Genomic DNA, 13,972 nt, shown 5'->3' on the forward strand with positions numbered 1-13,972 from the left:
TTCGCAATGACCAGCATTGTGAAATAACCCCCAAAACCCATACGGTGTCTGGAGGCGTTCATCCAGCAGTGGATTGGCAGGGGACATACACGTACTGCTGCCACTGGCCATCTTCGTGAGAAATCCTCCTCTGTTTAATGCCTCTGTGCGCTTGGCTGTTTAATTCCTGCCACATGCGCACGTGATTACACCTCCGATTAGCACGATTGGCTACGTGTGGAAAAAGTTCAACATACATACATTGCCGAGCATTGGTCACGCAGAACTGGGATACAAAGATCTTCATGAGTTACGTGTCGTGTGTTCCTGTGCCTTGCTTATGTGCTTGTGTGTGTGAAGGCCGGTGATGCTATGTGCAGAGGTGCAGAGCCCTCGTGTGTGCTTGCTCAACTCCGGCCTGCAGCTGAGTGAGGTGTACCTGGGCGTCGTGGTCACTGAGACGGTCTCCCTGCTCAACCAGACGCTGCTTGCCACCACCTACAGCTGGGGACAGGTGTGTGCAGTGGTAGCACTTCTAGTGATATCATCATCATCATTACTGTTATGTTTCTTCTTCAGTTCCGTTTCATCACCTTCCACTGCCTCTTCACCAGAACCAGTGTTGTTGGCTTGAATTTGAAGTGCGTAATTAAAATCTTGTTACGATTGACCACACCTTGTGGATGCATCTCATGAGCTCATAATATTCACAGCATCGCACGAAGTTTCATTTTTAATCTTATCAGAACTCTGATGTCAGAATGTTATACAGGATGCGGCCTTAAATGCATTATAAGGCAATTTGGATTTCTGAAGCATTTCAATGTCTGATGACATGGCCCAGCTGTGCCACGTTCGCCGCTCGTTGCAGAGTTTTGTGATTTGATTCGGGCAGGCTGCCCTGGTTATCACTGCGGATTTATGAACCATAAAATAAGAACTGTCTGCTTCCCAGTGGATGTTAAAGACCCCGTGCCGTGATTTAAAAGAAGGCCATTGTGTGGCGGTGTCATGGTCCAAATTTGCCAAATTCGAAAAATTATCTGCAAATTAGTCAATTGGAATTACACATAGCAACATCGTCCTCTACTGTGAAACTACTGCAGACTATGTTTGTGAATCGTAGCGTCATAAACAGAGGCAGGTAATCGACAGCACGGATAGCTGGAGGAAGGGAGTTATTAAGTGAATGTGTCATGTTTAGCGAAGGTGACGTAACGTGTGTATCGTGTTGCGGTGGCAGCTGTGTGGGCCCCAGGCTCAGAGCTGCAGTGTCAGGGCCACTCCAGCCAGCGGCTCCATCGGCCCACGGGAGAAGGTGGACGTCTCTGTGGAGTTTACGGCACTCACCATGGTACGGCAAAGCACTTCCAGCCAGGGCTGGCCCTTCACCATCAAGTATTCCTTTGTCTACCCAAGTTCACTCTCCCTCGTGGTATATCGCTGTTACGGTGGCCCCCACATGCTGGCTGTCACGTCAGATCGACGATGACTGCCTGTGAGAAGGTTAGTTATGATATCCGTGTGCCTTCATGTGGTTCTGGCGAGCAATGCGGGCAGCACAGAAGTAACCGCAGACCTTGCACATGAACACTGAAGAGGCAGTCCCGGGCCACGTGTCGCGCTCCTTACATGCTGCTCTCAGCAGCTGCTGTCGCACTTCGGCTCTCAAATAGTTCCACACCGTCGTGAAGCGCGGAACGCCAAAGGGCTCTAAAAACTTTTTGCGATATTGTATATTTAGTACTATTTCTAGAACATCGCACTGGATGGGACTTTGTGTATGGGGTGCGTCTGTTGGTGAGACGTGACACGTGGGGTGGTCATGAGCGCCAGAATGGCACAGTCATAACACTTGTGCCTTGTAGAGCAAGGAGAGCCTGGGTTCGATTCTCGACTCGGGCACCTTTCTGTGAGGAGTTTGTGTGATCTCGCCCTGTTCTGCACGGGTTTCTTCCGGGCTCTCCTGTTTCCTTTTATAGCCAAAAAAACACATTGTAACTGGTATTGGCCATTTATCCAAATGATCAAAAACGATCTGCAAATTACTCATTTGGGATTACACGCAGCAGCAACATCGACCTCTACTGGGCTAACTTGGCGTGACCCTCCTGAAGTGGAGTCTTTAGACTCAGTGAGGCTTTCCTGCGTAAACAAGCATAGTAGTAGCAACGCTCCAGCATTGGGCTCCTCCGCAGGACGAGCTCCGTGACCTGGTGCTGCCCTGCTCGGTGGCCGGGATGGACGAGCCGCTACTGCTGCTTGTGCAGGCCCGGGCACAGGGCCTCCACGTCACTTTCTCCACGCCCGGGTCCGGCGCCTCCGCTCCAAACGCTGCCACCGGTGTTTCTAGGTAGGCCGCGGAGTGACGTGCCGGGCTACGTGACGAGCAGCAGAGGGCGGTGCCGAAGTGCATTGTCTAACTGTACTATGCTGAGCTGGGAAAGTCGCCAAGAAGATGTGTACCTGATATAATAATGACAGACACGCACAGCCCTCTTATTCATCCACTGCTGGACGAGCGCTTCCTCGTGCCATGCGGATCATGGGGATTATTTGACCGTGCTTTGCCACGCTTGTCAGTGCAGGTTAGTGAAGGTGGGGAGCATAGATGTGGGAGCATTGAAGTGCAGCAACGATAGGAATATGTGTACATACATATCCATGGCACATGCCTTGTCAATCCACTGATGAATGAGGGTCTCCCTATGCCGTGGAGATCATGGGGGTTATTTCACCATACTTCACCACGCTGATAAGCGTGTTGTTTGTGCGACGTGTCTCTTGTTGCGTCAGCGTGCAGATACCGTCAGAGGAGCTGCTGCTCGATTTTGGCTCGGAGGTGAAGCTCGGTGATTTTGTCACAAGGACGCTGGTCATGACCAACCAGACAGCCATCGAGGCTGCGTTCCACGTGCGGGTTGAATACTTCAGTGGGGCTCCTCCCCCGACTCCGTCCGGCCTCGCCGTGCGCAACACGCGGTGATGAGCTCGCACCGCCGGTGTCCGCACCACATTCTCGCACGCGCACCCCGACCTCATTACATGTAACACGTGGTGACGCACGCACACCACTCTCCGTCCATCCATCTACCCGTGCCAGCTCCAGGTGTGGAGGTCGACAGTCAACATGTGCCAGCACTTCCTCTCAGCACAAGCTTTGCTGATGTTCCCCATGCTGAGCTGAGTCCACTTCTCAATATCATCCCACCACCACCACGTCCACCTTTGTCTTCATTTTGTCCTTCTGTCCTCGATTTTCCCAAGGAAGTGGGGGGGGGGGGGTGGTTGGCAATAGGGCTTCATGTGAGCCGAGCAGCACATGTCCACAGTATGTCATCTCTCTGACTACATCCAACATTACAGCACATACCCTTTGACAGACATGCAGTCCCACCACGGCTGAAACGATAACTCGAGCGTTCACGGCACACGTACAAAACCACGCAGTTGTTGCAGGGGGTTATATTCGTATCATGTATACTTGTTAAACATTTGTAAATCGTTTCTATCTACTCTACTTTGTCATAAAAAGACGTAAATAGTGCGCCTGGGTTAGTACCAAGACACGCTCCCCTCTCTGATTGTGTCTCGCTTTTCCCACATCTCCGTTGTTTCTCTGAATTCCGATCACGACTGTACACATGTGTATCTAGCCATGACACCCATATTTATAGCCCTGAAACTTCCCCTTACCTTACTTTGCTATGTGCCCTGGGCAGTTTAACGTGGTATTGACAGACTAATGCAACATGTTTTGGAAGCAAGGCAAAATCAGGTTTTCATTTTGAACCTGTTTGTTTATTGCACCACCTCAATTAATAAAATGTAACTACGACATTCTGGTGAGGTGGCGTAGTGGGAGAGTGAGCGGCACGGAATTCAGAATATTTATTTATGCTGGAGAAATCCGGTGAGCTATAAAGCTCTTTTTCTGGATGGGGGCCAATTCATTTCAACATGTTCCTCAGGGGAATTAAATGAATTTCGGTTTGTGGGGAAACAAGCAGTAGTTGTCCTATGGACAGACCCGCCACTTCCATAGGATTGTAGCATTTCCACCACTGGCATACAGGAAATGAGCAATGCTTCGAGAGCATGGGAGCCATTGTGACTGGTGGACGTGTGACCTCGTCACAAAAGCGCAGTGCTCAGACTCCATGGTACAGTCATACCCAGATCTACGTTTACCCCTTTTACGACATTTCACAAATACGTCGTCACCGTATTAATGCCGATACCCGATTTGCATCGCCTCAACCGACGCTTACGTCGCCTACACCATCGTCATTTCTCGTTATCCGTCATCTCTCAGCCTTCGCTTCCACCTACTACCCTGTAAATTGCTTTGATTGGCGTCGTTTCGATATTCGTAATCGCACCTTTCAGGAACGCGTCCCCGACGTGAACCGGGGTATGACTGTATTTAGAATGAAGTGCTTTTTTAACGTAGATGTGTTTGTCCCACATCAATAGAATGGACAGCAGCCTTCTTCTGACAAAAGCCCTCAACAAGGCGAGCATGCCTCGAAAGCCCCCCAGCAAACGGCAGGCAGGTGAGCCCTCCAGTCTCTCCGGTGCTGTATTAATCATCCACAGATACTCCACGGAGGTGCCTGTCGCAAGGTTAAAATGTTTCATGAAGTACATTAGTTTGTGTATTTGATGTTTTTAGCGCAGTAATTTCAATCTATAAACAGCTGTAACTTTTACAGACCTTCATCAATCCACTGCTTCCGGTCATAGGAGTCGTCGTGTCACCATACTTCACCACGCTGGTCTGTGTGGGTTGCCGTGGGGGGGGGGTGCTGGTTCAGATTCCACTCGCCACTGATGTTGACCGGGGCTGGGAATCACACGTCAAACAGCTCTGTTACACTCAGAGGCATAGTTTTATGTGATGAACTGAAACCAGCTGTACAAACCCACGTGTTGGAACGACAATGTGCTTCTTGCTTCCCAGAGGTGAGAGAGGCTGCACTGCTGGCGGGGAGGGGAGCTGCCTTTACGTGCGAGCCAAGCGCTGGCACGCTGGGCGCCTTCTCTCGCCAAGAGGTGGCCGTCACGGCGGTCAGCGACATGTGGGGGCACTACCGCGACCGGCTGCTCTGTCAGGTCACCGCCTACAATTCCACAACTCCACTCTCGCCCTGCCTTGGCCTGCTCTGGGGAGCCAGTGCAAATCTCTCCGGTGGCTACGACGATGGTTTGCACTGATGCGGCGTGAAGGTTACGAACGATGCTGCTGGTAATGGGTGGAGCAGCGGTAACACTTGCGCTTCGATTTCTGACTCGGGTGTGTGTCCTGCATGGATTTCCTTGCATGGCTAAAATCACACAGGATGTGTCTGCTGGTGTTGGCCAAACATCCCACTGCTGAAATGTTACTCATTTGGGATTCACACAGCAACATCGCTCCCTATGGAGAAAACTTGGTAAGACCTTCCTGAAAAAGAGTCTTGAAATGCAATGAGCCTTCAACTGGGTAAACAACCGCAGTAGTAGTAATACCACTGACAGTATAATGAATGGAACGCTGGCAGGTCGGGGACCTGGAGCCTGTGGAGGTCCCAGTGAGGATGTCGGTGCATGGATGCCCTCTGCACCTGCAGTTGACTGGGCTTCTCAAGGACCCCAGCACACGCCCCATTGTCAGGTGTGATTCCCGCTTTGTCCCACAGCACAACACACAGACGCACTCTGTCGCTGTGGCCAAAATAGAGGGGTTTGTGGGGGAATGGGGGAGGGGGGCAAGGGAGGGAGCTTGAAGAGATGAATGTGCAGGATTGCAGATTGGGAAAACAGGTATTTTTTTAATTCAGGTAAGACGGTCACACAGTATGCTGCCTGTGGTTTACAGATGGTGTCAATATTTCCTGCACATGAAGTCAATGAGCTGTGACTGGGGTGCGGTGGTGGTGCTTTGTGATTGTGTGTTTGCCAGGTTTGGGACACATGTTTCAGGAGGGGACACGGTCTCGCGCTCGCTGAGGATCAACAACACCAGTCCTTTTGGTAGGAATTCATATGAATGTTGACTTAGCAATATACAGACTCACAACCCTATTTGTGAGTGTGTTAAAATTGTTGGTACTTTGTCGTGTAGTTGCATTTAAATATAATTGGCCCACCCTGATTTGGGCTTAGAGTTTAACCTATGCGAACACATAATTTCCAACATTATTGTGGCACGTTTATGGAACCACTACATGTTTGTATTGCTTTTCTAGGATGGGGTAGTGGTGCAGTGGTGAGATACCTAAATTCAGTTCAAAGCCACTGCTCACATTTGTGGTGAGTGACACTGACCGGTCCTGGGCCCCCACTTTGCCAACCCGCACTGACCAGTGTGGTGAAGTATGGTCAAGCAACTGACGCAGTGTGAGGAGACGTTCATCCAGCAATGGGTTGACAAAGGGCTGAATTTTTTTTTCTTCTTTCTTTAAATGTATCAAGCGCTGTGCTAGCGATGTGCCTTGACCGAGCCTGCGTACCATGGGGCATAATCGCGTTTGTCTGTGGTGCAGCTGTACGTGTGGACTGGGAGTCGTACAACGTGGAGAGCCAAGACGGGCGCCTGCTGGACCTGCTGCTGTGCTACGGGCAGCCCTTCCCTCTGAGGGACGCCGACGGCAATGAGCTGCTCGCCACGGAGGCCGCCGTGCCCAGCGAGCGCCGTGGGCCCATGCCTTGGGTGGAGAGGTTCACTCTCGACGAGGAGGACGACATCTCTGTCCCAAGCAGCCCAGAGGTTCGGCGCTGCCACGTACCCGACGCGGGACGCATGAACTATCTACGAATATTATATATCCGTCATCAAGCAGCCGTGCTCTAGCCACTGCTGGCTGTTGGCGCCACGGGTTCATGTCGCTGCTGCGCGTCAACTGATTTTTTCGCTCAGTCTCAGCGATGGACATTCTCCTTCGGGCCTGTTCCCTCATTTGGCTGACATTCCATCGCCAGGTTTCTCCACTTGCCATTACTCCTTGTGATGGGTCCTACCCATGGCCACTTACTGTTTTTAAGTCAAAATAATGTCTGTAGTTTGCATTTGTTTCACGATTCGTGTGCTCCATGTTCTTTTTCTCAAAGTGTAATACCCAGCATGCATCTCTCCACACTTTTTTTGCATCCTTTTCAGATTTTTGTTCCATGATTATAACACAGTCCATGTGTCCAGTCCATAGGTCGCAGTAGGTCATATGCACCGATTGAAAGCATTCTGCCTCAGTCACATGTCTATTTTGCCTTGGTTTATTTCAATACGGATTGTATGTATGTTGAACTTCTTTCGCACCGTACGTAGCCAACCGTGCGTGCGCAAACATGAGCAATAGCTTACATAAGGGCCAGCGGTAAACAGGCCGTGACCCACGTGGCTCACCGTGGGTGTTATCACCTCGCAGAGTTTGGAGAAGGACGTGGTGGAGGGTGCGCCGGCGCGTCGTGACATCATCAAGGTCCGCCTGCGGGAACACGAGGGGATGGAATCCGACTTCCCGTACTGCATCACTCCAAGCCAGATGGTAGGGGATACGTGGTCCATTGCCTCCCGGCGTGCCACATAAACCACCTACCAAGCAAACTGTGTGTTAACGTGTAACATGACGGGGAGAGGAAAGCGATACAGTAAGATGAGGAGCTCTCTTCTTCTGTATGTAAAACCTCGTGCGGTTTGTAAAAATAACGAGTACTTCCACGTCTTCCAAGATGTTTGGCCAGAGTGGAAGAGTAGGCCAAATATCCCCTATAAGAGGTCTCTAGAACTTCACCTTGATCAAGGCAAGAAAGTCTCAATGAGCTGCAAGACTTCTTCAGGATTATGCTGTTATGTGCTGTTTGGCCAAATTCCCCTTTTTTGGCAGTGTTTTGTATGCGGTAGGAAACGGGAGTACCCAGAGAAAACGCACCACACGTACGCGGGGATAACACTGAAAAAAATCTACGTGGTCACGGTCCCACTTGTTGTACTGCCTTCTTCTGGCCACCCTGCAGCCAAGCGGGTTTTGAAGTTTCTCCAATCGACATTACGAGATCCACCAACTCTTTGCTTCCCAAGCGCTCGATCGTAGGTGTGCATCACTATTCCCTGCACCGCCGTGCGTGCGGTCGCTCCGCGTGTGCCCAGGTGGTGCCGGCGCGGGGCCACGCCACCATAGGCGTGTCGTTCACGCCGCTGCTCCTGACAGACATCGAATCGCGTGCCGAGTGTGCCGGCTTCGTGCTCGGATACCTGAGCCTCGACCAGCAGGTGGGCACTTCCTCTCTTGACCCTTGAACCCGCATGGCCCTCGATCACTAATTGCACACCTTCAATCCCATAATGCACCTCAGAGTAGGGTGACTGTGGAAATACAAAATTACCCACAAAGACAATGCAGGCGAGCTACGTTTTCTTCCCAGAGGGGAACTTCTGTTGTTTTATTGTTGGTGTTGTGCGGCTGCTCCAGGATGTGGTGTGCGTCCCAGAGAAGGTGGACCGACCACATGGATACGAAGTGCCACCTCTTCGTGTGGACCTGCAGGCTTTCGTCAGACAGGCAATGTTCGTCACGCATATGAATGTTCCACAGAGAAGTTTGCCACATAGACACGGAAAACCTTTCCCTCGTTCCTGCAAAGTTTCCCACTCACGTGGGCTCTGCCGTCCTGGTCCCCTTTCTAGACTCATTCCTCTCCTGGGCCATCATCTCAACCTCCACTCAGCAATCCGGCCTCACCGCTACTCACCGCTTCCTTCTAGGCCTGGCTCTCGGTCTCTGTCCTGGTGCTTCCATGTTCATCACTCTCCTTCCTCTCTTCTCCTTACGACACGTCGTGTCAGCAATCCGAGGTCCGTGCTCGAGTACATTTCGCCACGTGTATGTCCGTGCTTTCCCTGTGCCAGGCTGACTGTGCAGATGGACGTGGACGAAGGGGACAGGGGACTCAAGTTCCACGCTGAGGCCAGCGACCTCATTAAAGATGGAAAGGTGCGTCTCACTCTGTCAATGAAAATTACATACATTTTAATCAGAACAAATACAATTAAACATTGCCTGTGATCAAACCACCTGCACTGCACTCGTTCTCATCAGATCTCGGAAGGGAAACAGGGTTGAACCTGGTTTGTTTTAGGTTTGGAACGCTGTTATGGATAGTGCAGCAAAATCAATTGTTCCGTACTTTTATCCGCCCTTGGCTATGCTCCCCGCTTTCACCAATCAGCACTGACCAAAATAAATATCACATGTACATTAAACGTTCGACAGATTGCAGTAGGCTTATGGTTGTACATGCCGGAAACCTTTTCAGCAACCCGTTTGGTTTATGCGTAGCTGAAATATTACGAGCGCGGGTCCATGTCCACGCAGGTGGAGAGGGAGAGTGTGCAGACCCAGCGGATGGCGCTGCGCAACGAGGTGGGAGCGGCACTCAGCTTCCGCCTACAGACGTCGGGCAACTTCGCGCTGCTGCAGCCCGCGCTGCCCGGCCAACAGAACCCCGCCGCCCGGCCGCAGCACACCACGCCCAGCGACGGCGGGGAGTCTGCCGACACCATCACTCTGATGCCTCAACACAGCCTCCAGGTTAGACGGTGGGGCCAGGCAGGGCTGACCGACCGTTGAATACAGAGGGAATAGTAGCGTAGCATGGTTGGCATTGGCCCTGGTACATGGAATGAATTGGGGTCCCCTGTTCACCTTCCCCCTTTCTTGGTAGCCCAACGCATGGGCCCCTACGGTCTGTGGGCCCCAGTACAGTTGCACCACCTGCACACTCGATCCCGACGCCACTGAGAGGGAATCTATACGAGATGGCAAGACACTTGGCTGTAGATTGGCTGGGAGGGGACTGGCAAAGTAGCGGACAACGTATGACCTCTGTGTGTGGGAAATTTGGAAAATCTGCTGTATGTAAGTTCGTCATCAGAAGTGAGTGTAGCTTAATATTGGAGTTGCTGGCTGTCTTGGTTTTCCGAGTACAACCTCTTTCCTGGGTCCTAAAAGTCTCGGATTTTGCCAGTTGTGTAATAGTACACCACTAATTCAAGACAGTGAATCTTCTGGTATTGTGAGATAAGAGAAGTAGAATGTATCATGAAATAGATCACGAGATACATTCTACTATGTCCTATTTTTTGTGCCTCAGAGTTGGCAACCCTGGTTAATAAGCCAAGATGAATTTCTGACCACTTGACAGCAGGCCCGGCTCCAGCTACTCTCGGATGGAGAGGGGGCCTGTAGCGCTGTAGCGTGGGGGGCCACCATGACAGCGATTCAGCGCTCAGCAGAGTGAATGTGGGCGGGGGGCCATCGGTACGTTTGGTGGTGCGGGGCCCGCCCCGGCACCCCCTTGCACCGGCCCTGCTGGGCAGGCGTGCGCTCAGGGTGTTGTGCGTGCCGCTACAGGTGGAGGTTGGGTTCCAGCTGTCGCCCGAGCTGCTGGAGGAGAGGCGGGGCGGAGACCTCACGCTACGCGTGCAAGGACAGCTCACTGTCCACTACAGCAACCGCACCCAACAGGTCTGTCTGTCCGGGAAGCATGGGCAGCCCGCGGTGAGAAAACGAACGTTTGGGTTGGTTGTATCCACTCGCAAGACGAGCGAGAGATCGTTTTATCACTGCGAGCTATTGCACAAAACAGCGGTAAAGGTGTGGCCCTGTAATTGATTGCTCACGCCACTGATGGTGGAAGGGCGTTTTACAAGAGCGAACTTAGAGGGTATTTTGTCTACTCTTCAGTGTTGACCAGACGTGTTGGAAGACGTGGGCATGCCCACGTATTGCTTAACCACACACAACTGTAAGAGTCCCTTGCAGCGACAGAGAATTAGAAAAACAGCTGTGTGCCCGATTATGTGGCTAAGATGCTTCCAGATAGGGATAAATATTGTTTCAGGCTGTTTTAAAGTGGTAGGTCTCTTGTGACCACGGGCTATACAGTATAAGTAAAATTTATTTACATTTACAAACCAAGAAACCCTCACTGAATCTCAATCATCTGCTAGGTTTCTCAGTAAGGGGCAATGTTTCTTTGTGTTTTACATACAAATAATAAATATGGGAAGTGGTATGGCCTAGCAACCACACATTCGCCGCTTGTTGAAACGGTTAAAATCCGGCAGCTGCCCTAATTAATTCTGCGGGTGTAATAACCATAATAATAATACCCCGCGCCATCGACGTTAAAGATCCCCTGACAGCATTCGCAAGAGTAGGCCATTCTTTTGCCGCCATCAGGGTCCAAATTTACTGCATTCGAAAATTATCTTAAATTTAATCATCCGGGATTATACATACCATCCATTGCCCCCTACTGGCAGACTAATGCCCCATGATGCCACTCTTGCAAATTAGGGTGTTCTGGTCTCTTTAGTTCTCATCTGGTTAAACAAAATAAACTTGAAACCTGAACTGTGAAATTATGTCACAGGCCAGAGATGTCCCGTGTGCCGTGGGTTCGTTCGCCCCTGTTGTCTACGCGTAAGGTCCCTCTCCTCCCCGCAGAGCGTCCCTCTGGAAGCGTTTGTCTACATGCCTTGCCTGGAGCTGCGCGTGCCAGAAGGAGCCCTTCACTTTGGGCCGTGTCTCGTCGGCCAACGGCGCGCCCGCCTCGCCACCATCGTGAACCGTGGCGCGGCACGCGGCCACTGGTCTGCGCACGTCCGTAAGTCGCCGTTCGCGACCGGAGCGACTTGTTTGGCGAGTTACGTGTGACTCTGCTGCCAAAATCATCACCGCCATAAACAAGATGTAGCGTCCCAGCGGCGCGATAGCAAAACGTGTCAAGTGATAAAATCAAACGCACAGCATCATGTTGTGCTCCGCTGTGCAGTCGCGCCGCCCTTAATGTCAGGGTTTTGGAGTCATTTCAAAAGCAATCTTAAGTCTGGTTTTCATATGGCAACTGTGGTGGATGGTTGGCAGCCTGTGGTTTCATACCAATACCCTGTGTCATAAACATTCAAGGATTTAAGAATGTGACTTGTGAGTGGAGTGCGGGCGTGCCAGCGTGTGTGCGTGTTTACGTTTGTATTTGTGTGTTGCTTGTGTGTGTTTGCCAGAGAGCGAGTCCGGCGAGGAAAATGGGTCTTTTGAGGTCTCGCCTCGGAACGGCACCCTTGCACCTCACGGCTCCACGCAGCTGCACGTCTCCTTCACAGCACGGTGACGCACTCGCTCTCACACTGGCGGACTGTTGAAACCATTACGCTCTACTGCATCAACTGAGGCTTTGTAGCTACGGGGAATAGTTCAGAACGCTCAAGCCGCGCGCATTTGGCATATTTCTCACGCTCTTATGGAGACAGTGACAATCCGCACGCATTTCCCGGTGGCGACAATCGCTACTTAATAAATAGCGAAATTTGGCATCACAATTTGATTAGTGAAGCAATGAATTCGTCCATTGCGGTGCATGTGGAATAAATAGTACGAGAGGTGAAAGTGATCAAAATAAAAAAAATACTAATTGTATAATCTTGGATGATCAAAGCAATATTATAAGTCTTAGAGTCCAAGGAACATGATGTTTATTACTTCCAACTTCAACCTGTTCGGTTCGCACTTGCCAGTCCTTTAACTGCATCTCGCGCTGAAACTCGCAGATCTCTCGCCCCCTGCCGGCCAGACGAATACATTAATCGTGTCCTGAATTAGTGAATGGGGGAGTCGTTTTACGAGCACTCGAGCATATAAAAGACTCCCTGTGTAGTTTTAGGTAAACAAACGTCCTGTTTCACAAAGGATGACCTAGTGCCTTGAATATTAAGTGAACATTGGGATTGTGTCCCAGATTTAAAATGTCTGGCTTACACGCTTGACTCATGATATGGGCAAAGGACGGTGATCTGTGTGTATGTTGAACTTCTTTCGCACCGTACGTAGCCAACCGTGCTAGTCGGAGGTGCGGTCTAGCCTCAGTAGTGGGCAAGGTTGGCAGTGGAGTCGTCTTGGCCTATGAGCAGTGAGCGGGGCCAACGACCACACGAGCGCTGTAGCTCGCTGTGCAGGCGGGGCGAGTGATTGCACGGGCATGATGACCGAAGACGTGTCCCGGTTGAGCCTCCCAGATTTGTTCTCGCCTTATGTAAAGTATTGTGTCGATGTAAACACGTGGTTGTGTGTGCACGGTACAGGAAGCCCGCGGAGAGTCACGCAGAGCTGTGTGTCCTCGGCCTTCTGGGAGAACAACCACCCAGCATCGGCCTGTCTGGGAGCGGCTCCTTCGATGGCAAACACGAGGCCCTGAGGACCACTTGAGAGGCCAAAGCTCAGGGACAGAGGGCACGGGTGCTGGGGACCCATCGGTGCCGTCCTCTGGGTTACGAGAAAATAGTAAAGAGCTGGGAAGTAGTGGTACAGTGGCTAGCGTGCTGTGCTGCACTATGAACCCGGTGACCTGAGTTGATTTTCGGTCACGGCTAACAACAGTGGCAATGATGTCTGAATTAGTCATTTACCAACTCGCACTGAACAGTATAATAAAACAATCCTCATGAAGATGCGGAATGGGAAAATCCTTCATCCAGCAGTTGATTTACAGAGGGCTGAATGCCTGCTCAAAGGGTAGTGATGTCAATCCGCTGCTGGATGAAGACCTCTCCAGGCCGTGTTGGTGTTGGGGGTTGTTTGACTATGCTTCACCACGCTGGTCAGTGGGACCTGTTCAGATATCACTCGCTCCCGATAGAATTTAACTTAGGGAAACTTGTTTCATCGTGAAGTGCGCTAACCATTGTGCCGCCACTCTCGAGCATGAATCCCATAATCAGAAAAACACGAAAAGTCCACATTCTTCACGGTGGAAGGACAAAAAGTTTATATAATCGCATAGTGCCGACATGAATGAGCGAACAGCATTCATTATTGTTTTGTTTATTTTGTTTCAAATAAAGCCGCAGTGTACATTGATGAAAAGAGTCTGTCATGTATTTATCAGCACTGGTTGTACATAGAGAGCCGCTGTGAATAAGGAGACAGGATCACAAGCATTAGGATCGTGAATAAAC

General features: G+C 50.9%; 1 protein-coding gene across 2 annotated transcripts in view; it reads left to right on the forward strand.

Moving 5' to 3' along the window:
• The window catches only part of DLEC1 (DLEC1 cilia and flagella associated protein), a 30,762-nt gene extending 16,888 nt beyond the window's left edge, over positions 1-13,874 (forward strand). For both annotated transcript variants that reach the window (XM_061574186.1, XM_061574196.1), the window contains exons 21-38: positions 340-493; positions 1,223-1,333; positions 2,178-2,332; positions 2,776-2,961; positions 4,456-4,535; positions 4,943-5,094; positions 5,523-5,635; positions 5,924-5,994; positions 6,507-6,730; positions 7,386-7,505; positions 8,108-8,230; positions 8,430-8,524; positions 8,867-8,951; positions 9,333-9,548; positions 10,371-10,484; positions 11,469-11,628; positions 12,026-12,128; positions 13,100-13,874. In XM_061574186.1, coding sequence (XP_061430170.1) covers positions 340-493; positions 1,223-1,333; positions 2,178-2,332; positions 2,776-2,961; positions 4,456-4,535; positions 4,943-5,094; positions 5,523-5,635; positions 5,924-5,994; positions 6,507-6,730; positions 7,386-7,505; positions 8,108-8,230; positions 8,430-8,524; positions 8,867-8,951; positions 9,333-9,548; positions 10,371-10,484; positions 11,469-11,628; positions 12,026-12,128; positions 13,100-13,223 — 2,386 coding nt within the window. In that variant the 3' untranslated portion in view covers positions 13,224-13,874. The remainder of the gene's footprint in view (positions 1-339; positions 494-1,222; positions 1,334-2,177; positions 2,333-2,775; positions 2,962-4,455; positions 4,536-4,942; positions 5,095-5,522; positions 5,636-5,923; positions 5,995-6,506; positions 6,731-7,385; positions 7,506-8,107; positions 8,231-8,429; positions 8,525-8,866; positions 8,952-9,332; positions 9,549-10,370; positions 10,485-11,468; positions 11,629-12,025; positions 12,129-13,099) is intronic.
• The last annotated feature ends 98 nt before the right edge of the window (positions 13,875-13,972 follow it).

The sequence above is a fragment of the Lethenteron reissneri genome, chromosome 7 (assembly GCF_015708825.2).
Source record: "Lethenteron reissneri isolate LAM-NWPU_2019-01 chromosome 7, ASM1570882v1, whole genome shotgun sequence".
Classification (NCBI taxonomy): Eukaryota; Metazoa; Chordata; class Hyperoartia; order Petromyzontiformes; family Petromyzontidae; genus Lethenteron; species Lethenteron reissneri.